At 40.7% G+C, this 24,004-nt stretch overlaps 2 protein-coding genes across 3 annotated transcripts in view; both read right to left on the reverse strand.

Annotated features, from left to right (window-relative positions):
* Positions 1-265: 265 nt before the first annotated feature.
* Positions 266-16,203, reverse strand: ATF1 (activating transcription factor 1). Of its 2 annotated transcripts, XM_050914077.1 has the most exons (8): positions 16,148-16,203; positions 10,986-11,102; positions 8,893-9,021; positions 7,031-7,128; positions 5,319-5,449; positions 3,942-4,121; positions 3,680-3,839; positions 266-3,272 (listed from the first exon to the last, which is right to left on the reverse strand). In XM_050914077.1, the coding sequence occupies exons 2-8, from the start codon at positions 11,094-11,096 to the stop codon at positions 3,128-3,130; spliced, it is 954 nt and encodes a 317-aa protein (XP_050770034.1). In that variant the 5' UTR covers positions 11,097-11,102; positions 16,148-16,203; the 3' UTR covers positions 266-3,127. The 2 variants fall into 2 exon arrangements, with proteins under 2 accessions (XP_050770034.1, XP_050770035.1); XM_050914078.1 differs by lacking the exons at positions 10,986-11,102; positions 16,148-16,203 and adding an exon at positions 10,814-10,840.
* Positions 16,204-18,446: 2,243 nt separating this feature from the next.
* DIP2B (disco interacting protein 2 homolog B) overlaps positions 18,447-24,004 on the reverse strand; it is a 69,879-nt gene continuing 64,321 nt past the window's right edge. The window contains exons 36-38 of the mRNA XM_050914079.1: positions 23,277-23,454; positions 22,963-23,086; positions 18,447-22,466 (exon numbers count right to left, since the gene is read on the reverse strand). Coding sequence (XP_050770036.1) covers positions 22,214-22,466; positions 22,963-23,086; positions 23,277-23,454 — 555 coding nt within the window. The 3' untranslated portion in view covers positions 18,447-22,213. The remainder of the gene's footprint in view (positions 22,467-22,962; positions 23,087-23,276; positions 23,455-24,004) is intronic.

The raw sequence follows: 24,004 nt of genomic DNA on the forward strand, positions 1-24,004 counted from the left end.
AAAAAGGAAAAAAAAACTGCAGAAAGAGAAAAGGTATTCTCTACTGATTATTTTTAGTGATGACTAAAATTTGTGCACAAATAACTTAGTACTCTGACTGCTGAAAGGACACATCAGATAAAGATCTCTGGGTGCTGTTTCACAGCCTAAATATTTATTCTTGGCCACTGTAAAAGACCTGATACCACACAATGTACGCACATTTGGTCAGAACCACTGAAGTACTATGTTAATTAAAAATAAATAAGGAACAGCAGAATTATATTTTGGCGACTTTATTTACCAAGGTCAAAATTTGCAACCATCTAATTGTTTCAACAAATATTTACAATTCATATAAAGCATGTACTTTTGTTTGAAAATAACCAGCAGAACAGTATTAGGTACTACATCTCTTACTCTCAGGATATAGATTTTACTCTCTTACAATCTAGATTTTGAAGTAAATCCAAAATAAGTACTTCATGATAAGTGATTACTTAAAGAGCAAACTGATGTTACTGTTTAATATTTCCATGATGAGAAATAAGCTGCTCTTTCCAAAACACTATTTTAAGAGGATAAAAATTTACTAACGTTATGTCTGGCAGCACTACATTTGTTTCACTTGCTGAATACAGAAAGAATTGGCCACCATTTTTTTTACAGTCTTAACACTTGATAGCTTTTTTTATTATTATTCCGTATTACAAAAGAAGGTAAAGGAACAACAGCACACAGTGAGGATCAAAATACCGTACAGAGGAGTTACCAAATTAGTTTCAGTACTGTAGGTCAAACCCTCTTAAACATATGCCAAATAGCGTACACACACCTGATGGGAGACAGAACGAAAAGGTCCAGTTCTCTAAGGTGCTAAGCACGTTCCAAGGTGTTCATTTTTCCTGAAATTCCACTAAGAGAAACAGGAGGCACCAAACACCTCTTCTGGAGCAGTTCCCTAATGTAATGACTTTCTCAACCTTGCTCATGATTTCTGATGTGCAACGAAAGCACTTTTTTTTTTTGACATGATCGCGAACAGAAATGTGTACTCCAGTTTGGCCTAAAGGAAACGTATCGTGGACCATGTCCATAACAATCATATGTTTAGAAACTTCAGAAGAAAAGATATTTTTATAGCCCACTAACAATGTGATTGTGGAATGCAGTCTTTCTCATGCCATTTGCAAAGAGCTCTGCTTGCTAAGAAGTCCATTAATTAAAAAATGAGTAAAATAAAAAATACTGACTGACCATATGATAAGCATTACAGATCTAGGGAGTGAGTACATCTTTTAATTTCATTCAGATCTGAGCTAGCACAACACACACATGTAGCTCTAACACCTTTTTAATAGCATAGTCCATAGTGCAATTCCCGCTGACATAACTGGAAGCAGGATTCAGTCCTAACTATGGAAAATAGTGTATTTATTATCCATGCAATAAGCACTGCATACACATTTTTCTATTTCACAGAATCACAGAACGGTCGAGGTTGGACGGGGCCCCTGGAGGTCACCTTGTCCAACCCCCTGCTCAAGCGGGGTCACCTAGAGCAGGCTGCCCAGGACCACGTCCGGACGGCTTTTGAGTATCTCCAACAATGGAGATTCCACACCCAAAAGAGTCCTGATCATGTCAAACATTTAATTTTCACCTGAAACAAATTAAAATCATACAAACTAGAATCTCTGATAGCCATCAGATCTAATGTGCAGATATTATCAACTGTGGGGAATAAAAAGCCCTGATCTCTTTTTTTTTTTTTTTCCCCCCTCCTTTTTTTCCCAATACTCTTTAGGATCCTTTTTTTTTTTTGCAAGTTGCCTACAGACATACAAAATTAATTCAAATATCTCCTACACCAAAGAGGATCTCATTTGACTTGTACTATCCATAAAAATATATGCTTGAAAATCTGGTTCACAAAATATTTCATTTGTTTACTAAAATGAAATATATAAACTGTCAAAATACGTATATAAACTCAATGTCAGAATTTGTAAAGATCACAATTTAGCTACAAAATATACCAACCATCTACCTGTTTTCAATAGAATATTTTCTTACAAAGATACCGTTACTTTGCAAAATATCGCCTACCTTACAAAATTAGTCCGGAAATTTTGCACTACTTTCAGCATATAAACCATATATTAGAACCTCATTAACCCTTTGGTATATAACTTCAATTTTTTATTTTATCGTTCTTCTTCTATTTGGTTTAAATGTTCCAAAGCACAGTAGAATCTCCAGACAGAATAAGCAATGCATGTTTAATTGTATATATAATCAGCACACAATTTATTTTTCAATTATAGATGTTTATCATGCCCAGCAACTAAGAACAAACTATTGTGAAATCATTCTTCAGAAACTTCGGTTCACCGGTACTCGTTCTACCACACCGTACTTTAAAATAATCGGATGTGTTGAATTCTCTTAAGAAAAGTCAACACTTTATTTCATGTGCCTCAGACATTTTCAGGACTAGGCCTCTCACTGCTTTCTGCAGATCCTTTCCAAATTTGATAAACACAGCAAACATTGAAAAAAAAACCCCAACTTTTTAAACTGTCAGCTGAGAAAGAGTAAACATAATTTATACCTCTAGCAAAGTATTAGCTTTTTTTATCATCTGCACCTGTAAATAACAACTTACAGGTTAAAATAAAAATATTTACATACAAATAACTGAAAGAAAAAGGATTGAAAAAGAGTAAGAAATCAAAACATATACTGGTTATAAATGTTACTAATAATGTCAACTATGGCAAGGATTCCATTTCATCCACATTTTAATTGTAACCAAATATTGCCTCCATTACAAGAGGTATTTGTAGAAATTTTCAAAGAAATTCTAATCACCTGCCTCGTAAAACGTGACTGTCCTTTTATTGTAGATGCAATCTTGACTTTATAAAGTTTCCAGTTGTGCCAGCAGGAATTTTGGTGAGGTTTTCTTGTTTCCTTTTTGTACTTTGTCACCAACATGTTGTAAATAAAATCTATAGAGTCTTTAAGTTGTGAAATCTAGGTAGAAAAGTTTCATTTTTGACCTTTCATCTAGTTTAAAAAATTCAGTATAAAAAAAAAATTCTCCTCTGAAATTTAAAGTCCACAAAAGTTTTACCTTCTTTTCTTACACACTTTTATGACAGTAAAGATCTTTCAAAGTTTTTAGCTCTTCAATTAGAGTTTTGTTCTGATTTTCCAGGACCGCAACCCGATTTTCCAGACATTTAACATACTCTTTCTTCTTTCTACGGCATTCTCGAGCAGCTTCTCTGGAACAGACAAGCAGAAGTACTTGTTTATTTTAGATCTGAGATGTGTCTATTTGATAAATGTTATGATTCTGACCAATATGAGAGGAGAGAGCCGGCACTGCAATCATGAACAAAACGAACTGAGAAGTACACAGCGATAGGTGGAGAGCATGAAATGTAGCAGTATCTGGTAACACGCATGGTAGTCAATCTCCAGGGAAAAAACAATTTGTTTTCTCCAAACTGCACGAGACAGAACACGTAGCATGTTTTGGTCAGAATTTCCAATGTTTTTAGTCGCTGGATGCAGCATACCATACTGATGGCACAATCAGTAAAGTTAGCTTGCAAGACTCATAATTTGTCCTTTCAAGATGTATTTCAGAACACTAACAAATCAAAGCAGCCCATGTGGACTTACATACCTGTTCTTCATCAGCCTTATTTCTCGTTTCAACTGCGGATCATCTGTCTTACTTGTCTGTGATGTCAGAGTGACAGGAGATGTCATCACCACAGTCTGAGGAAGGGACGTGGTAGTTGGTGTGGTGCGGATCTGGTAAGTCTGCATGTCTCCTGATGCAGCTGTTGCAATAATAGCATAAGACATCAAAACGTGGTAGCGTTAGGAAGTTACACTTGCGTTAGTGATGAGTATTTCTAACCATTTCCAGAAGGCGTACTCACTCTGCACTACCACCTGGTTGCTGGGTACGAGTATCTGTTGCCCATCAGATGTTTGTGCGTACTGCAGTATTGTTGTCCCAGGCTGAGTACCACCAGCGTTCGTCATCGTTAGTGTCTGCAGACCTTGCACACCATCTGTACCTGGGCTGGCCAGCTGTAATCCATTTGCAGCAATGGCAACTTAAAGAAAAAGGAACATACGCAACAATATTTGTAGCTGTACATTATAACATACAGACAGAGGTAGATCTGTAGGCTGTACATCTGTTTCCACTGCTGAAAAATACTGCCAGTTTTGAAAGGCTGTTTTCTTCTGTCCCTTTCAACTATCAGATCTTGCTGCTGGGCTCTTACTAAACTTAAGAAAGCTGGAGGAGGGCTTTTTACAAGGGCAGGTAGTGACAGGACAAGGGGTAATGGCTTTAAACGGAAAGAGGGCAGATTTAGATGCGATGTCAGGAAGAAGGAAGAACTGTGAGGGCGGTGAGGCACTGGCACAGGTTGCCCAGAGAGGCTGTGGATGCCCCATCCCTGGAAGCGTTCAAGGCCAGGCTGGATGGGGCTTTGAGCCACCTGGTCTGGTGGAAGGTGTCCCTGCCCATGGCAGGGGGGGTGGAACCAGATGGTCTTTAAGGTCCCTTCCAACCCAAACCATTCCATGATTCTGTGAACATACTGGGTGTAAGTGGCGAGGTGCTGGTAGCGGGGGGAGCTGCAGGGGTGGCCTCTGTGAGAAGAGGTCTGGGACCGCCCCGCGCCAGACACCAGCTCCACGCGGACCCACGCTGGCCGCAGCTGGAGGCTCCTCTGTGGAAACATACTTAAGAAAGGGCAAAAATCCAGACAGGCAGAGGAGGGAGGGGCAAAAGTGAGAAACAGCAGTATGAACACCCAGCTCAGAGAAGGAGGGTGGAGAGGAGGCGCTCCAGGCGCTGGAGCAGGTTGCTTTTTGGTTCACAAGCACAACAAATACTAGGTGATAAAATCAAAGGAATAAATCCTGGTTTTTTGCTACCTCCCTGATACCACAGGAACACCTTTTGGTGTGGCCCTGTGATATATATTATATATATTCACTGATCTTACATTTTGGACTAAACCTAACACTAGAAGACTGCTGTGTATTTCATAACAACATCCTTTGAATGTCTTGTCTTAATACGCAAAAATTAAGATAATGAAGCATTGAGTTTATCTGGAGTTTAGATACCAGTCTATTTCCATGTCATAACAGTACTAACTTTATTGACTGTTAGATAAATAACCAAACCTTTTGAGTTTCATCTTAGTCAAATATATAACAAAAAGAAAATCTGTATGTTGAGGCAAGTTGAATAAAAAATGTGTCCAGTTAGGCACGTATTTTGTATAACGTACTGTACTGTCCAGTGCTCGTCTGGTAGATAGGCGTGGGAACGGACATAGATGTAACAGTAGAGACACCAGGACTCTCCTCATCTCCTTTTCTATCGCGTGTATCTTCAGAAGAAAGATCTTTCAAAATTTTTCTATAAAAAAAGAGTTTGTCAGCTCTAATAGTAGGCAAAACCTACAAATTACTGCAACAACAGTTACAAGCTACTATCCCTATTTTGTATTACAGAAATAAACACTAAAATTTTGATGTACAACAGTTTTTGGAATTAACAAAATTTTGTATGAGGTGACTGCCTCAAACTCTTTCTGTAATTACATTTCTGTAGTTTATATAGTCTAGTTTTTTATTTAAATATTTGAATCATGTTATGAGCTAAGAGCAATTCAAGTCCGCTACTGATTTATAAAGTATGTGTATGTGCAAATCAGCATGAATTCCAGATTTTCAACTATTATCCTCTAAAAGCCTTAGAAGTTTGGACTGGTAGGCCTGCAATGAAAACCTGCACCATTAACAGTAGATTTCAGTAATCTCCAGACAAACGGTGTGCCGAAAACTAGCACTGCAGCTGCATCATTTCATTTCAGTAAAAGCTGCATCAGAGTTTCCATCATAAACATTTTCCGGGGATATACAACTGGCCTGTTAAAGAGATTTTTCTGATTTACAACTTGATGCTCTAATCCTCTCACGAACAGGCTTTGTATATCCAATTAAAACCAGTTTGCTCTGTCTGGTGGCAGAATAAACTAAAAAGGAGTAGATCACTACAGTAAAGTTTAAAACTTCGATCTTTTGCTCTTTCAGCACACAGTAAGACTTTACATTTCTTTTCTGCATTTAATTTAGCTCTTGCACAGCTTCTCAAACAACCCGTGCCCTCTGTAACAATACCCTATGAAAACAGACACATCTCTATTTAAAAGAAGAACCGACGGAAGCATGAATTTTATGCATCTTACCCCAGGCCAAACGATGAATTAGTGGCAGTTATATGAAGAGAAAAGCAGAACTGACAACTCAGAATCCCAAACCCGCACGGCTAAACAGTTCTCCCAGAGAAGCTCTGCTTACAGCTCGTATTTTCCTATCCTGGCTACTGTAACTGAAGATTCAGAATTGCTCTTTTCCACCACCATTTTTGACTGCATGCAAAATAATACAATCCCTCCTAAATTATCTGTTCTGGTACATAATTCAAGATGAGATAAAGCTGTCAGGAAGTACTAAGAAGAGTGGATAAAACATTCAAAAAATGAAAAGCGGTGGCAGAAGTGGGAACAATAATCACCGATAGGAGTATCAGGGAGGTTCATAAACTGTCTTTTAAAATTTTCAGAACATTATTGTAAAACATAGTAAATTTTGTGTTAAGTTTCTAACAAATTTATTATTTGCAAAGCTAGGATGTGGCATTTGAATACACTCATTTCAGTAAAAGGATGTAATTGAGTAAAATTATAGCTGATAAACAATTTTCCCTATACCACATCATGTTGAAGCTGATCTCCAGTTAGTTCAGTCAAAGTTTCCTTGTAGCAAATGATAGCTAACGTGGCATCCTCAAAACGCTTACTGCATGAACAGATCCAATGCATGTTTCAAGAGAAAGAAAACAACTTAGAGGTTGACAGAATATATGAAGCTATTGAAAGAAGTTGCTATTTTGGTTTCAAAGAAAAATACAAAATATATTACATACAGTACTTACCGGTAAGATGGACGACGAGCTAAGATGCCTCGAGCTTTCTGTGAAGAGCCTATGCTATCTGATGAATCCTGAGAATCTTCGCTCTCAGACAAAGATACCTAAAAAACACATTCCATGTGGTTAACCAGTACACTTCAGAAGAAACACCCAGAAGAGATTACACATTTTAATTGTATATGAGCTAAAGCTGCATGAAACTACACAAATGCAAAAAAGAAAAGCTCAAGGGATTCTCCCGAACTATTTATCACATTAAAAGCTGAAAAACATCTACCATCTGAAGCTAGCTGTTCTAGCTGGATTACACTGCAGAATTAATCAATACACAATTTTTAAAACAGCAGTGTGAAGAAATACAAATGGTTTATTATTTTTCATAAAAATCTTACAAGCCTATCTATCTTAATAGCTGATGTGGTCTGAAAAGGTGAGCCACTCCCACACATAAATTTGCCTAAGGAGGTGGTGGGAAAGGAAACAGGAACACCATTTATGTACAGAGACAAGCATATAAAATACTTGAAATCTTGTATGTAGACAGAACAGCAGTGTATTTTGTTGGTCAGAATAGGAGTCAAATGAAAATAATGTTTAAGGCAGCAGCATATCAGGGAGTAAATATGCAAAGTGTTATCTATAATTTTCTCTTTATTCCACTGTGTCCTCATCCAGTTGGCAAGTGTTATTTTTTTTTCTTCTGATGTTCCTTATTAAATACAAGCTAACAAAACATTTATTTGTACTTATCTGTGTGCCAGCAACAAAAAGTCAAGAAGAATGCATGCAGCTCTGGGAAAAGCATTTCTCACTCAACTGCTGCTACAGAGACAAGAAGAGCAACCTACTATCAACATTTAAAAAAAAGCTGCTCATGTATTACTTTTCTTCCCTCTCTGAGCAACAAGGCCACAATGGTAATAAATTACAGAAAAAAAAAAAGGAAAGAATATAGTCAGTGGGGACCCTACAACTAGAACGCGATGATAGGAAAGGGACTGAGACTCAAGTAACGACAACCTACTAAAACAGATGCTTAACTCTTCAGCACAGTGAAACGTGTTTTCTTTTCCATGATCTGATGTTACAGGGACAATGACAGCTGAAAATGCGCTACAGGTTTACTTTGCATGGTTTATCAATTTAATGTTGCATGAACAGATAAGCACAGTACAAAGGATCAGTGACAAATTACTGCGTTTTAGCACAGTTCTTCCAGTCATTCGCCTGACCAGCGCAGTTATTTCACAGTGTAACTCCAGTGCCGGGCTGCCCAGAGGGCTCTCTGCAGCCAAGAACTGAATGAAGCAGTAACAGACTCTACTGTGAACTCCCCAAGGCACCTCTCTGAAGTGGCTTGTACTAAAATCACACGGCAAATGAGTAAGGGACCCAAGCAGAATACTGAGGTACCACAGAAACGGAGTTAAGTGTACACAAGGTGAGCAATCAACAGTTCATCCACCATCATTCAGGTCTACCTTTTCCAAACACACATTTTTCCTCACTGGGTTATTCTATACTCTCCTTATTTGGGTATTAAAACACCCTGGTTGCATGTCTGTTAAGCACCAAAAGAGTTGTGGTTTTGTTTTGTTTTGTTTTTTTTTATAAAGGGAGGCAACGCCAAATAGTTTAATTTCAACTCCCAAGGCAACTTGAGCACTACAAATCATTTCAAGCCTAAATAATCATTAAGAACGATGTATCCCCAAAATACTGTCACTGGATTGCTCGCTATCTCTTATGGTAGGGCCAGAAAGGCTGCACTGTGGCGGAGTTAGCTGAGTCAGACAAGCCTTTGCAAGTCTTTTCACGTACATAAAACAGGATTCTTGGTTATTTAACAGACATTCTGTAGTTACCTGCACTGTTTGCACCTGAGGTGAGTGGATTACAGAAGAGGACTGAGCTGTCTGAATGACTCCCTGGACCTGGACTTGCTCTCCAGGAAGCTGAACAACTGTCAGGGGAGCAGGACCTCTTAGAGACATCTACAACAAATCAAAGAATCATTAACAAGAGCGTTTGTTCCACAGTGTTCAGGAAGCGTACATACATGGAGGAAAACTGGTGGAGAACATGCATTAGCAGAAGCTTCTTTTAAGTCTAAGTCACAGAAGGTATCCTTTAAAGATAGAAATTTTTGAGATACATATCTGCATACAAAAAAGGCTGAAACAGTTACGTATTTGCCTTAGGTTAGGGGGAAAATCAAATAGGTAGCATTATGTGCGAAAGATTAAAATGCTGCAACTTAAATACGTGCAGTTCTAAATGAACCACAGTGAAGCAGACTTCTTCAGAGTCGCAACACTGAGACTGAGTGAGCACGATTGAGTCATGTAACTCCATCCATATGCACAGATAAAGCCCCACATTTGTGGCAGTTTATTTTTTGAAGTTTTGATTCCACTTTAAGAGTGTCTTAGACTTAGATAAGCAGAAATAAAAGTGCCTAATAAGTAGCCTTAATTCTCACTAAAGTTAATAGGAGTTTAGGGCACTAAAATGTAAATCAAGATGAAATGATCAACAAGACTGAGGGCTTAGGACAGATCAGACTAACAGTACTAAAGTAACGCAGAAGGCAGCATGAATAACGTACGTATTTGGTGTTCTTGGATTACTTTTTTTTTAAGCAACCGGTATGAGGCTATGGCTCAAAGATTTCACAGAGAAGAAATCACAAGAGTTCAGTATAGCAAAGCTGACCAATCTGCTGAGAAAGTTCAAGGCACAAGGGCTGTATGAAAGACACCAGACCAGAAAGGAAACTGAAGGAGACAAGGTATGCAAGCTCTGGACAAGGAAGAAGAACAAAGAGCAGATTTTTCCAAATAAAAATTAAGGCATCTGTTCTTTAATGTTTTAAAATGATCAGTTTCAATAAATGTTGTAGCTGGAATCTAGGTTTAATTGGCAAAAAGTTAATTACTACTGCTACTTCTATATAAAATACATTTTACATTCTAACAGATTTGTATTTTTGATGTTGAACTCACACGAGCCTTTGCACTTAAAAACTGATTAAAGTTATACACGTAGATGCATAAGTAAATAACCAGTTTCCTCACCAAATTTCTTCGCTACTTTTATTAATCTGGAATATATGAAAAGATGAAGGGATCATTAAAATTCATACAGCTAACTTTCCACTTAATACTACTTTTGTATCGTACATCGTAATATTAAGTTACATTGGCAACTTTATATAAAAACAGATCAGAAAAAACAGCCTGTAAACAAACAACAGGATGCTTGCTGGTGTTCCATCCTGTCTTTGCCTCATGCAGTTGTCTAAATTTTGCATCAAAATCTACATCGCCTCCACAGGGTAAACGGTGGACGAGCTGCAAAACTTTGTTGTTTCACAGGACGGCGACGTGGCTGTGGGAGCAGACTTTACCTAGAAGAGATGCTCTTTCAGATGCAGAAATTTGAATCATGAGGAATTCAGGTTAAAGCTTTGAAAGTGATGTTACCTTGTAGTAAGTATGTCCAATTTCCAACTTCATATGATTTATTACATTAAATACATTCACGCGGGGCTAAAATCCAAGTGTTTCCATGGTGCTGAGCACCCAGGATTGCCATTACTACAAAAGGAGCTGTAAATGCTTTTTCTGAAAAAAAATGAAAATTAGGCCCTCAATTCATTACTAAGCAGCTCCTGTAAGTCAGGTCGATGCCGATTTCACAGGACGTACAACCTAACAAAAACGCCGGGCTGCATTTTTGCATTGTACGAGCGCTAAAATTAATTTTGGTCTTTTGAATACAAGCCATTTGATTCATTTTGTGTCGTCCATCAACAAACAAGTACGTTTTTCTCAGCCGCCTTTTGTTTTTTCTTCTCTGTGTGTTTCTAAAACTCAAGAATTAATATAGTTTGTAGTACAGAAAAAATGGCTCTTAACTACCTCAAATGTTTGCTGAGATTTGGCCCAGGCTTTACCTGTTGAGCAATATGAGAGAGCTGAGCTGCCTGTAGTGTTGTACCTTGTACAGCTGATGTTTGTGAAGGCGTCACTGAACTGTTACTGCTGCTCTTGTGCACCTCTTCCATAATCAACTACAAGAAAAGTAACGAGTTAAATTCAGTTAATGATAAATTTGAACAGCAGCTAGGTGCCCAACTTCCACTGATACTTTATAGAATCTCCGTGCATAATGCTTTTGGTCTTTTGTGGACATTTCTAATTAGTTCTTTGTCCTTCAATGTCACTTTCTATTATGGAATAGCACAGCATTTTTTGTCACTTCCCCTACGATACCCCGAGCATTGTTATGCCTTCTCACGGGGACGAGAGGGGAAAGACACGGTGGGAGCTTTTCCACTGACTCGCCCCGCGGCTTTGGGCAGGTCGAGCACAGCGCCCGGCACGCCGCCTCTCGAGGCCTCGGAGCCCAGAGCAGCACGAAGCCCCGTTTCGGAACGGGAGACAAGTCCCCTTTCGCCCTGACAGCACCTCCACTCCAACCGTCTGTCAGCACTGTCCAATGTATTTACTGAATTTCCTGGGTTTTTCATAAAAATAAACAAAGTCAAGTCATGAGATCTAGGAAGAAAACCAAGATAAAGCATTTATACCAAAGAATATCTTGCTCTAAGTAAAATAATTTTCCACATTATTTTACCCAAGCTACCAGCCAAACCTATTTTAAAACATCTGAAGGTGTATAAAAACAAAACAGGGATTCAAAATCAAGTAGAGAGAACATGGTTTTGAATCTCAAACCCTGCAAAAGTCACTCCGTCTCCATATCATACAGTCAGTAACACTTCTCATTTCTAAGATTTTATATTTAACTGTTCAACGTCTTGACAGCATCCCCCCTCCAATATTGGGGGACTCAGTGATGTAAAAATGCATGCTTTTAGGTGGGGTGAGTGGGTGGACCAGCCTAGAGCATTAAAAGATGATCGGTGAGTGTTAAACATTTTGTCACAGAAGGTTTGAAACTGTTGAAAGGACAGTTGCTATGAGACTGGAAATTACATTTCTTTCTGTGGAAATGTGAGTCATTGATTTTTCCCTACTGAGATAAACCACAGCTCTTGCAGCCTGACGTATACTTAGAGGGTAAAAAGTCAATGTACACCAAGACCGGAATCTTGTTCTTGCAATCCTTACTCATCTGAGGAGTCCCGCTGCAGAACTCCTCAAGTAAGTTACTAAAACAGGACTTTGTGGAGAGAAAACTGATGGTTGGGCGATACATGAAACCATATCCTTTACAGCACGGAACAAACGTTCTCCAACATATGATATAGCTTCCCAACATACTTATGTCTATAAACATAAAACAATTTGTCCATAGCTTAAGCTGAAGCAGCAAAATGAAGGCTTCACTCCGGAAAAAAAAGCTCAGGGGAGCTGGGCAGCGCTTCAGCTGTTCCCAGCTTCTGGAAACCTTCAGCTAATCAAAACTATCCCGACTGCCTTTGCTAAGATTATCACATCGCCGCTGCTGCTAATGCAACAGTGCCTTCCCCTCCGCATCGTCAGGAGCGTGAATCGGAGACGAGGATCCTGACTGACACCCTGCTCGACTTCACGCTGCTCGTGCCTGCAAGAAACCAGCCCCGGTGCAGGAGCGGAGCAACGCAATTCTAACATCGTCTTTTTTCAGTCGCTACTGCTGCAGAGCTCGCCTGAAAGTCGGAAAGACTGCTTTGGCTTTTTTTTTTTCTTAAGGAAAGAAAATTGAGAACTAAAGTAATTTAAGTATCTTGAAGCTATAAAAAATGACAAGCAGAATTAACGACAAGCATGTATAAGGGACGCAACTTTGTATACCCTCTAATGTAGTTGTAGCTTTTTACAAAGGAAAATCTACGTTTTGTACCCCTGCAAAGGGAGGCATACCAAGTGTCACAAGTAAACAGGGCACTGTCAAACTGAAATCCAGTCAACAGCAAAAATAAATTTCCAGTGCTACAGAAATACCCAGTTCATTTCTGTAGTGCTAAACCACATTCTGTCTCCTCCTCTCTCTTTTACTGTTTTTCTCTGCCTTACAGTCCCATGAAAGACAACAGCAGCAAAACAGACTGCAAGAAACAACGAAACTGATAGATATAAACCCACCCAAAATAAACAAACTGGGGAGAAAGCACAAAGGGTTTTGCTGATCTTTCTCTCATAGGTGTGAAGTCCTACTTACAGGAATAAAAGATGAAGTATTTCTCATTACAAATATGATTTTTCAAGTTCACTTCATCTCTGCTTGCTCTGCAGTATTTAACTAAATATTCATCCAACGTCAATGAATCTTAGTAAAATAATATTAATAAAAAAAGAGTTAGCAAGCGATTTTAACAAGGTGAAAATTACTCCTGCACCTTATATCCTCCACGGGATGAAGGAGGTGCAATACGCCGTTTGGCCTTGCCTGACTGTCTCACAAGAAGACTCACGTGCCTCTATCTTGTTAAAACAACTTATTTAGCTGGAAAAACACGAATTTTCCATTGGAATGGCCTTCCGTGAACACCTGAAACAGCGACTACCATCTATCAGCTTTTAGAAAGACAGTTCCAATGAAAAACCTCAACCTGCAAGTCCTCAAGCTTTGAAAAGAAGTACCAAAGGTGGAAAACATATCAGGGTTTCAGCTTTGCACACCAGTTAAAACTACTTCCAGCAACAGAATATACACTTAGCTGAAACCAGCCGCACAGTTTGGGGTGAAGGAAGAGTTTTACATGTCCCAAAGTACTGACAGGAGGGAATTCATAAAAGCAGCACCCGGTGTTTTATTAGCCAGAAAATAATTGCTGTTCCAATCTGTATGAAAACCATGTTTTTATAATCAGATAGGTAAGGATGATGCTTTTCAGAATAAAAACAATGCCTCCACGCAGGAACATCTCAAAAGTAATTTAATTTAAATGAAAGGATTCTGCAATAGCAGCGTTACGAAGTTTGTTTTGAAGGACTTGTAAACTTCTGAGAATCGGCTCTCTCCAGCCAAAGAAACTCATCTCACTTTAAATGTGAGTTTGAGTCTCAAACACAGCTTCCTTTAAGCAGGAATAGGAACGCCACATTTCATTGCGGGCAAGTTTCATTTATTGTCCCAAAGTTCACATATACCCTCCTAATACCACGTCCCATACTTTGAACCACCACTCAAGAACCACTAAAGAAACCCCTAAATGGCTGAGGAGTATCAATTAAAAAAGAACAAATAAACAAACAAGAAAACCCCATTCCCATAACTTTCACTCATCCTGATGAAGAATATCCTAAAATGCCAGAGAGATGGTCCCCTTACAGACACGCTGCGCCTCTGCAGCGTGAAGAACGATCTTCACAAGATCTTACTCTGAATCGCTCTTCGCTTCAGTGTCCCGTAAACAGCGTACTGCTCTCTTGTCCTTACTGTGCTGTTTCTGCCTGTTTATAATGCAGATTATCTGAGACAGTGATTGTCTCTAGTTAAATGCTCACAAAATGACTAAAATAATGGATTCCCAGCCTCAGATGAAGCTTCAAAGCATGATCAGGAGGCAAAGAATAAGACAATGGAATATAAAAGCTGTACATTAAGACAAGAGAAGTGAGCTGTAGTGCCAGAGCACCAAAGGAAGAAACCAAGTTCTGTTTTGCCCTTTTAAATCTAGCAGAGGAAAGGCCTGAAGGATATTTCAGTATTGCAATATTGTAAGAGGCAACTGATTTTTTAAAAAGACTTCATAAAGTCAGAAATCAAAGAACACTGCACACAGAATTTTATTCTCAAATACTAAGTGACAAGAGTAAAATACTGACATATACAAATTACAGAAAGGGATTTGAAACATTTGGTGAAATTATATTCAAGTAATCTGGTGAAATTTTGGATTCTTTAATGTCTCAAAATAAGCTGTCTTCACCAGCCACAGCAGTTAAAATGCTGTTTACTTAATTTTGCAGTTAAGACACTTGGGGAAAGTTTTTTCACCCAGAAGACTGACAGAACTCCAGTTTTTTCCAGGAATCGGTGGAAGACAGAGGCAAAGGACAGCACATCCTACCAGTTCATGCCAGAAAGCAAGTGAGGAGACTTGAGTCAACGTACCCAGTTACAGTTTTGGATCCCATTCTACAAACACTCACCAGAACACTCCTTAAAACTTCAGGAGTACTTTCCGTATGTGTTTTCTTCCGCTCACCCCCCACCCCAGCCTGCTACAGTGAAACGAAGCTTAGCGAGCGCTCCCATGACAAGCAGCTGCAGAAATAAAAGCCTGCACTCTAAAGACGTATGTATTATATTGACATAAGGGACCTTGATATTTGTGCGAGGAAAATATCAGTGAGATCATTTACAAACGATTTGCATCCCGCCGCCTTGAATCAACCCGATACTCATTGCCTTGAGTGCTGGAAGAGACGGCTCACAAAAAACGGTACTCAGTCAAAATTAATGGAAAAAAGGTCATCACCGCCATCGAGGGATAATCCCTCCTCCTCACCGCTCGATCTCAAGGGTCTCTAGAACGGAGACCACCGCCGCCCTCTTACTGAAGACCCAGTCAGACAGGGCTGAAGGCGCCAGTCGAGAGCTCCGCGCCGGAGCCCGGGGGGGCCCCCCTCTCCCCACCCGCAGCCCCCCGCGACCCCCCCAGCGGCGCCGACCCTGCCCCGACACTCGGGGCTGGGGCGGGGGGGGGAACCAGCGGCCGGGGCGAAGCGGGGCCGCGGGCCCGGCGGCAGCCTCTCCCGGCCCCAGGCCGCACGGGGAGCGCGGCGCGTAGGGCCCGGCGCACCTGGCTGGGGCGGCGGGGCGGGAACTCCCCGGGGGTCCTCCGCAGCGGCCGCCCGCCGCGAAGGGGCGAGGCGGGCACCGGCTGAGGGGAGCGGCCGCGCCGCAGCCCGGTCCGCGGCCGGTGGCGGGACTCAGCCATTCCCTCGCGGCCCGGAGGAGAGCGGGCTGCGGGGAGGGACGGCGCCGGGCGCCGAGGGGGATCGGCGCGGCCTGGCCGGGCCTGGCCTAGGCCCGCGGCCGGCGGGGGCGGCGGGAGCGGCCGCTCCGGGCCCGGCGGGGGCGGGGGGAAGGGGCGGGCGGGCCGAGGGGGAGGGGGCGGCCTCCCCCGCCCGCCCGTGCCTCGGCGGCGCCCGCTCTTACCTCAGAGGCCCGCCAGGCCCCGCCGGTGGCCGCGCGTGGGGAGAGCCGCCGCCGCCGCGCCCGTCTCCGCCTCAGGAAACCGGCGCCGGCGGCATCGTAAACACGGCGGGCCCGCGCGGGACGCTCGGGGTGGGCGGGCTGCGACCATAGAGTCCCCGCGGAGGCCTCGCCTAGAAATCCCCACCATAGAGTTCCCGCAGCATAGAGCCCCGGAGGCGAGGGCTAGAGCGTCCGCTCTGGCACCGCCTCCACCCGGCAGTTTCCAACCACGGGTACCATAGAGGCGGCGATAGAGCGGCGATAGAGCGGCGCTGCCGGCCCGAGGGCGGGAAGGTGCCTCCGGCGGCCCGCGCAGCGCCCAGCGCGCAGGCCTCGGCCCCGGCCCCTCAGGAGCGCGTTCGTCTCCAAGAAGAACGCGGCATTTCCCTTTCTCCTCAGCCGGGACGCGGGTGTACACAGCCACGCGTAAAATAAAGCGCCAAACAGTAGCGAAGGTGCGGCGGGGTTGGCTTTTAACCCCGCCAAAGGCCCCTTCTGGCCTTCCAGCGCAGGGGCACGACCGCTGTTCTGTGATCTCTAGCTGCTTTGCTTTTATTTTTAATCTTTAGAACAGCTGTATTGGTGAAAAGGAATTTCAGGCATCGCACAGTGACTGCGTTAGACTAAACAAAGGTCAAACACGGAAAGGGAGTGGGAAGGATTTTGGCTACAATTCCTCACAGCCAGGCAGGGCGGGACTCTCTCTCTCTCCGAATTCGAAGTGAAGGAGGAGCCCAGGGAGGGGGGGCAGCCCCTCTCCTCTCGCAGCGCCCTTTAGGATCACAGTAAGGAGACTCAGGATTTCTGTAAAACACGTAAACTCGAGGTAATCACCAATGCGAATGGAAACCTCTCCCATGATTTTCAGCATCCTGACTGTTGTCCTAACACAAACTGTAAAAGATATTAGAAAGGATTTTGATTGAAGCTTTGGTGTAATATACTTTTTTTCCCCTGCTGCTACATAGAACTCTTCAATTATTTCATTTGCAGTTTTCAATGTTTGTTTTCTTTCAGTTTTACTGCCCTGAAGGGCCCCTAGTTCTGACTTGGTTTACCAAGCGCTTCATCTCTGTTAGCAGATGAACGATTTATTTGCAATAAATCCTGAGTATGCTTTCTATCCCCCTCACAATACCTTCCACAGCTACTGCTGAAAAGCTTCACCATTATTCCTGAGAATTACGCAGTGTTTTACCTCCCCAATTAGTATTAAGCTCACGCTACATAAAGTTCTGATACCAGAGAATGCGCCTGGGCTGGAGCTGTGACAAGAACAAGAATCTCCAGACACCCGGGAAATTTGATCACTCTATTCTAAATGTATTTATGGAAAGGAAAGATTTATTGGCTATTTACTTGGTTAATATAACAATTCAAAGTCAGTTAGCTGGGTTTTCTTTTTTTAAAGATGTTTCCCCAATATTAAGCAAATAAAATACAAGCAAGATTTACTGAAAATGAAATGTTTTCAGAAGAAACCACGGTAAAATTGCTACTCGTCATTTGTAGGAAATAACGTGTCTAAGTACAGTCTTACCCAGAAACATAGAACCAGTAACAGGTACACGCATAGACAGTAGCTGGTGTTAGATTCCAATATTAATTACATCCTCACTGGTACTAAACCGTATCTTAACATTTATGAATATTTAAAATAAATCTTCACAAAAACTCCATGGTTAGTTTTGGAGAGCAGAGATTATCCAGCGTTAAATCTCCCATGCCACCCCAGTCCCTATTTCAGCAGCTCCTACAAAGCCTTACACAGCTGCCTCAGCCCTCCAGAGGACAGAAGCCCTCACATCTTGTTGGGAATCGCAAAGGTTTAAGAGTCTATAAATCTCTCACTGAATTCCAGTTCAAAACGCATCATACCAATCCTGAATCCTAAGCAGCAACTGAATAAAGACTATTTAATGCTACAGTAAAATCTTAACTATAGGTAGGTCATGCTTAAAACTGCATCTAGTCCGTCCCCGGCGAGTGAGCTCAGTTCTAACTGATTTCAAAAGCTAAACGGCCTGCTGCTGTAGGTACAAGACAACTCTGTTCAGCCCCGGCCGCGCAGGCAGCTCAGCTCTGCACAGCTTCAGGTCTCACACATTTCTAGATACAAGTGATGTAACATATTTGCAAAAATACTTACAAGTTCTCCCTTTCACCAGGATAAATGCTAACCCATGTTTGCTGCCTTAAAAAAAAAAAAAAAAAAAAAAAATCCTCCGGAGAAACAGCGGATGAAGAACTAAGCAAGCAATCAGGCATCAATATTTATTAACACAAGACAAAGGAAACACAATCAATGCGTTAATGGAACACTGTCCAGCCAGATGTTAAATTTAAAATGTATATCTAATCTAATTTTAAATAAATAAAAACTTTATACATAATTACATAATGCTGTAGTCTGAATTTGACAATGGTAAATAGGTTGACAGAAATTAAAGAAAAATTGCATCTAGGGCTAAAATTTATCTCGTTTTTACAACCTTATTGTCAGGACAGTTAGTATGACACATCTTAATTACATTTATTTAAATCAGAAATGCAGTGCAAATTTTAACAAAACAGGACTTGAAACTACCTGTACCCACATGTTTTGCTTCGGGAATATTCATAAACAGTAAGACATACAAAATATTTTAGTTCAAAGTGTTAAGAACTCCTAATTTTTTAAGTTTCACTGCAGCTGTTAGCTTGGAATCTGATGGACAACAGTAGGAAATAATTTGCCTTCTGCAACTGGACAAGCTGCAAAGTCAAACTGGCGTGGAGAGCCTGCTTCTTGCGACTCAACGCTTGATTCAGCAGTCACGGAAAAGCATCCAACTCTGAACCTGCACATGCAACATCGGTGGCCCTGCCAATGTTCTGAAGTTAAGTATCTCAGTTTGTTCTCGTACGGAAAGATACCAAGCGACCGTTGTAAAGCAAGACGGTCATATCTTTTGACAGCCTTCCCATGACAACCAAATAATCATTTATCAGTTTGGAAGAACAAACTGACCCCAACCTCAAAGAGGCTAGCAATGAAAAATAGGTAGCACTTAGTGCTGTACAGTTAGTTACCTCACAGGGATGTTGTAAGGATTAGATACTATCCTCATCTACAGAGGAAGAAACGGAAGGAGTGAAATGACCTATGGAAGGCCTTGTGGCAAGTCATCAGCAGAGCTGGAGTTAGAAATCGGGGTTTCCAGATTCACAGCTCCACACTTCTCCTCTCCAGTACGTTGCTTTTCGCTGTGCCAAACATGGACAAAAGCATTCAATAAAGTCAAAACTGGCCAGCTGCTATATGTCACTTACTGGCGATCACGAATGGAATGCTACCTCGTTCTGTGGGCAGGACTGTAAACTTACAGCTCTCCAACACAGAGAAACGTAACATGCCAGAATAAAGATTAAGAGTACACCGTAAACTTGCAAGATAAAACCCCAAACCATAAGAAACTATCAATACCTAGCCAAATAAAAACCAAGGGGGGGGGGGAGGGATCAAAATAATTCAGTATGTCATTCAAAAATGCCATTTCAGAAAGTCAATCTGCCACATACTGGGAATCTTTGATCAAATTAATACATGCATTTTGTATTTCTGAAAAATCATGAGTAAAAATAAAAGACAATTCTAGAGCTGTACTTAAAAACCACTTCAATAAATCCAGTATTTGTTGAAACAATTTATCTAAAGCTTTAATTTGAGTAAGAAAAAGGTCGAGACCATCAGAATTTTTTTCTGAAATGGGCAACAATGAAGCGAAGCTGTACTGCAAGTCACTTTGCTGTGCAAGAAAACAAAAAAAAAAAATCAAGTGATGCGTAACATGTAATAACAAGACTTTGCTGGCTGAAAAGGGAGAACAACTTTTGTGCACTTCGCACCCTAAATAAGTTGCAGTACCAACCGTGTAAGTCACAGTTACACCTGTCACTTTCCTCACTTTGTGGCCAATTTGTTAAAACCAAATATATTAAAGTCTTCATGCACAGGTATTGTAGGACGCACATCTTAAGAAACCAGACAGTCTCCCTGCTGCTAACAGAACAACTGTTCACACCCAGGCCGCAGCACAATACCATTGAAACTGCATCTGTGGTGGTGTCTTACTACTGCGGTAGATACAGAAATTGTTCAAAAGTGTCCACCTGTAAACTGAAGCATTTGCAAAGAACTCTTAAGTCTAGACTTGCCATAATAACTTCCAGTTTCTAAATCTACTCCCCCACCAAATATTTTTCAAAAATATCATTTGGAACTTCTTATCTAAATTTTAATACTCCTGTCTTCAGTGAAGAACTAACAGAATGCATCAGGAGTTTTTCAAGGACAAAACTGGGGTTTGCTTACAGATACACTGGGTTCTGCTCTGCTAACTGCCACAGGGTCTTCAGAGTTCATACTATAAACCTTTTAAAAACTGCCTAAAAACTTCGAATGAGGTAATCTGGAACATTTTAACAACAAGTTTATTTACACTGTATACCACATTTGACTCAAAAAAACCTGTTGCAGTATCTGGTATCAGCTCTCATCGCTTCCAAAATCGTATTTTCTTAACACCCATAGGAATTTAATTATTCTTAAAAGATTATTAAGTATTAGACGAAAGGAAGGTAATTTTGAGTCAAAGCTTAAACATCATCTCTCCCTCAGCCCGGTGTGCAATTGCTTCCTAACAGTAAGAGCTTATACCCGCTACTCTAAGGCTTCTGTTTCTTTATTTACTAATGTGAAAACTGACACAGTATTTTGAAGGCTGGGATATTAATTTTCACAAAGTTATTCAACAATGTGTTTACCAGAATTGCTCTGTCTCATTTTTGTGCCTCCTCCTGTAAAAGAAAAATCGCATTCAACTTAAAACTCAGAATTATCTAATTCTTTCTAGTGAATGCTTTGCGGAAAACCGGGTTGTTGCCTCCCAGTTCACATTAAAGCCTATTTACAATATTTCTTGCTCTACCAAGAGGGAACTGAATGGAATAATGACTGAATTGCACAAACAGTGAATTTAACTGTGTGTCGATCTAAAGGATTTTTTTTTTTTTCCTTTAAACACAAGGTGTCATAGAGGGTGGAGGCAGAGGCTGTCACTCAGGTGCAGCATTTCAGTTAAGCATTTTGGACTTGCACTGCGATTTCTACCAAATTCCATGTTACTGCTTAAATTCAGCCTCTTTTAGAAAGATGTGCCTTAAAATCATAGGTTTCTACATGCTATGACACACTTCTGGCCAGCAGTAAAACACTACATACCGAAATAAGAAATCTTGTGAAAGATGTGTGGATCTCACATTAGTTGTCTAACCAAATGTAATTATGCTAAGGACCACAAAAGTTACTTGTCCTTAAACATTTCTACCTTCAGCTGTCATCATTATCCAAGTTAATCTTCTATCTAAGTGAATTATGTATAATAATATTTACATATTTAAAATATAGGCAAAATTCTTTTTAAATTCAAGAAATATCTATATGAATAAGTAACTCTTAGATTCTGTAAGTTATTGATTTGGTCATGGCACAATTTTAAATAAGTTGTGTGATCCCATGAATGAATAGCTACAGTACAGATGCAAAGTACATTATATAGTAGGGAACTGCAGAACTCTGATGACCCTTTTCTTAATAGTTTATCATCTTAACTAAATAAACCCTCCCCTTATAGAATCCTAAAACAGTATTAGATAAAAATACAAATATGTACAACAGATGAAAAAAGTAGCACTACTGTAAAGGCCTTAGGAATTTTGTAGCTCACACACTTGTCAACTTTGCATTTGCTATAAAGCTAATATTTCAGTAAACTGTTACAAACGTTTTCCATTGTCTACCACATTTCCTTTTGTCCATTGGTAGTTAACGTGATCTTAATACCACAGGATGAGATGAAGGGAATATGGCAGCAATCTCAAACTTTATATCAAGTATTAGTAATTTTCACCAGCTTCGTTGCTATAGCCACCCTTGGTCATTTAGTGGTCCCGCAAAGTTTCTGAACATCGCTTCCCCCATCCACGTTACATGTTATAGGCCACATATATGGGGTCTAACTGATCAGCTAGAAAACTGTCGCGGAGATGCATTCGTTGTTTCTCTCCTCTGGAATTGATAGGAATAACTCCAGGATCCACTACCACCACCACTCCCACAATTAGATAATGTTCTTCCAGGACCACATTTGTAACCAGAGGAACTAAATCCAGGGCTTCCTGTTCACAGCCACACAGCTCCACAACAACCACGAGCAAGTTGGTCCACGTGAATACAGCACTAAAAGTTAAAAAGAAAAAAAAAAAAACAAACAGAAACGCCAGTTATTTTCACAAAGACAAAGATCCAAAGCTTACAACTCTTTATGCTTGGATGGAGTTTACCACCTGCTTTGGGCTGCATTTCCAAGCGACCTAACTCCAAGAAGACCTAGTCCCGACGTGTCAAAGATCAGTTCAACGTACCTCAGTACTACCTAGTGTGACATACGAACTAAAAGCTGCTTTCACCGACTCAAATATAAATGGTTCTTTACACCACAAAGCAGGAAATCATCAGTTCTATTTTGAATTAAGGCTTGTGAGAAAACATTGAGTCAGTCAGCCGAGTGTTATTCTGATCTACAGATGGGAAATGAGGTGCATGACTTGTTGATGGTAACACAAAAAAGTATCTGAATTTGCCTATTTTTTTTCTATTAAACCCTGCATCTTTGCATAAACGTTGCTACATTTCAGCTAGGTTAGGATAAATTCATTTTTCATGGCTGTTTTACCATTCAGCAATGCTTCTGTGCGTTCGAGATACAGAAGTCTCAATATCAATTGGATGGTAACGTAGTCCCCTCAGTTCCAAAGTTTCATCCAGTGCTCCAACAACATACAGTGCGTCATGGCGCTCTGGAGAGGAGAGATGGGAAACGAAGTGTATGCATACTATGAAAACAGAAAGTGGCAGACAATAAACGGAATTTAGATAAAACAAAGTGTCTCTTGTATCCAGACACACGGATCAGGACTTAGTCGCTGCATAGTATGAAAGAAAACGCTTCATCTTCATTTAAAAGATAAAGACTAATTTCTGCCATACCTCCGCTGGCAGCTGTGAGCTCTGTCCGACGAACAAAACCAAGGTATCCCGTCCGAGCCCAAAGTGTCTGAGCAGCATCGCCAAAGCTCAGACGAGTGTTGAAATGATCAGCTTGAAGGGTTTCGTTGTCATAGATAGTATAGTAGCCACTGGCCGTGTGCGGGCTATTAACCCAAATCTGTACAGGAAGTGGAAAAACACACACTACAAAACCAGAGCATCTGTTGAGTATTAAAATGAAGCAGGTAATAAACTGTAATGAGAAAGTTCTCTTTTTATCTAAGATCTTCCAGATCCAAAAACGTTTTGCATTTAGCTCAAACCTCCAAATATCCTGTAGAATCTTAAAAATGCATCTTGCAGATCTACTCTCCTAGTAACTGTAAGCTGAGGATTAACCGAGTAAATAAACTGTGGATTTTTATAACATGGGAAGTCCAAAAATTGATAATCATCTACCAACACATATCAAATATACTGGTGTGTAATCAAGATAAGGAAAGCAAAATGTAAATTAGATTATTTGGAAGCCAGTTATGCAAGATTTAGAGTGGAATAAGCCTTCCTTTCTAGTAGGCTTTTTCTTTTTCTTTCAACTTGACAGTAAAATAACACACCCAAATTCTCAACAATCTAGCAAGAATTCAGCTTAAAAAGGCCTGCAAGTATTACCACTCACGAACTGTCACCCAGCAACTTACATAAGCGAACAGAGAGAACATAGCTCA

This window comes from Gymnogyps californianus, unplaced genomic scaffold, assembly GCF_018139145.2.
Source record: "Gymnogyps californianus isolate 813 unplaced genomic scaffold, ASM1813914v2 HiC_scaffold_32, whole genome shotgun sequence".
In the NCBI taxonomy this organism is placed as follows: Eukaryota; Metazoa; Chordata; class Aves; order Accipitriformes; family Cathartidae; genus Gymnogyps; species Gymnogyps californianus.

Coding starts and splice junctions, on each gene's coding strand:
- ATF1 (XM_050914077.1), bottom strand. CDS start 11,096: ATGGAAGAGGTGCACAAGAGCAGCAGTAACAGTTCAGTGACGCCTTCA. Junction 3,840..3,941: donor CAACCAGGTGGTAGTGCAGA/GTGAGTACGCCT, acceptor TTATTGCAACAG/CTGCATCAGGAGACATGCAG. Junction 3,273..3,679: donor ATAAGGCTGATGAAGAACAG/GTATGTAAGTCC, acceptor TGTCTGTTCCAG/AGAAGCTGCTCGAGAATGCC.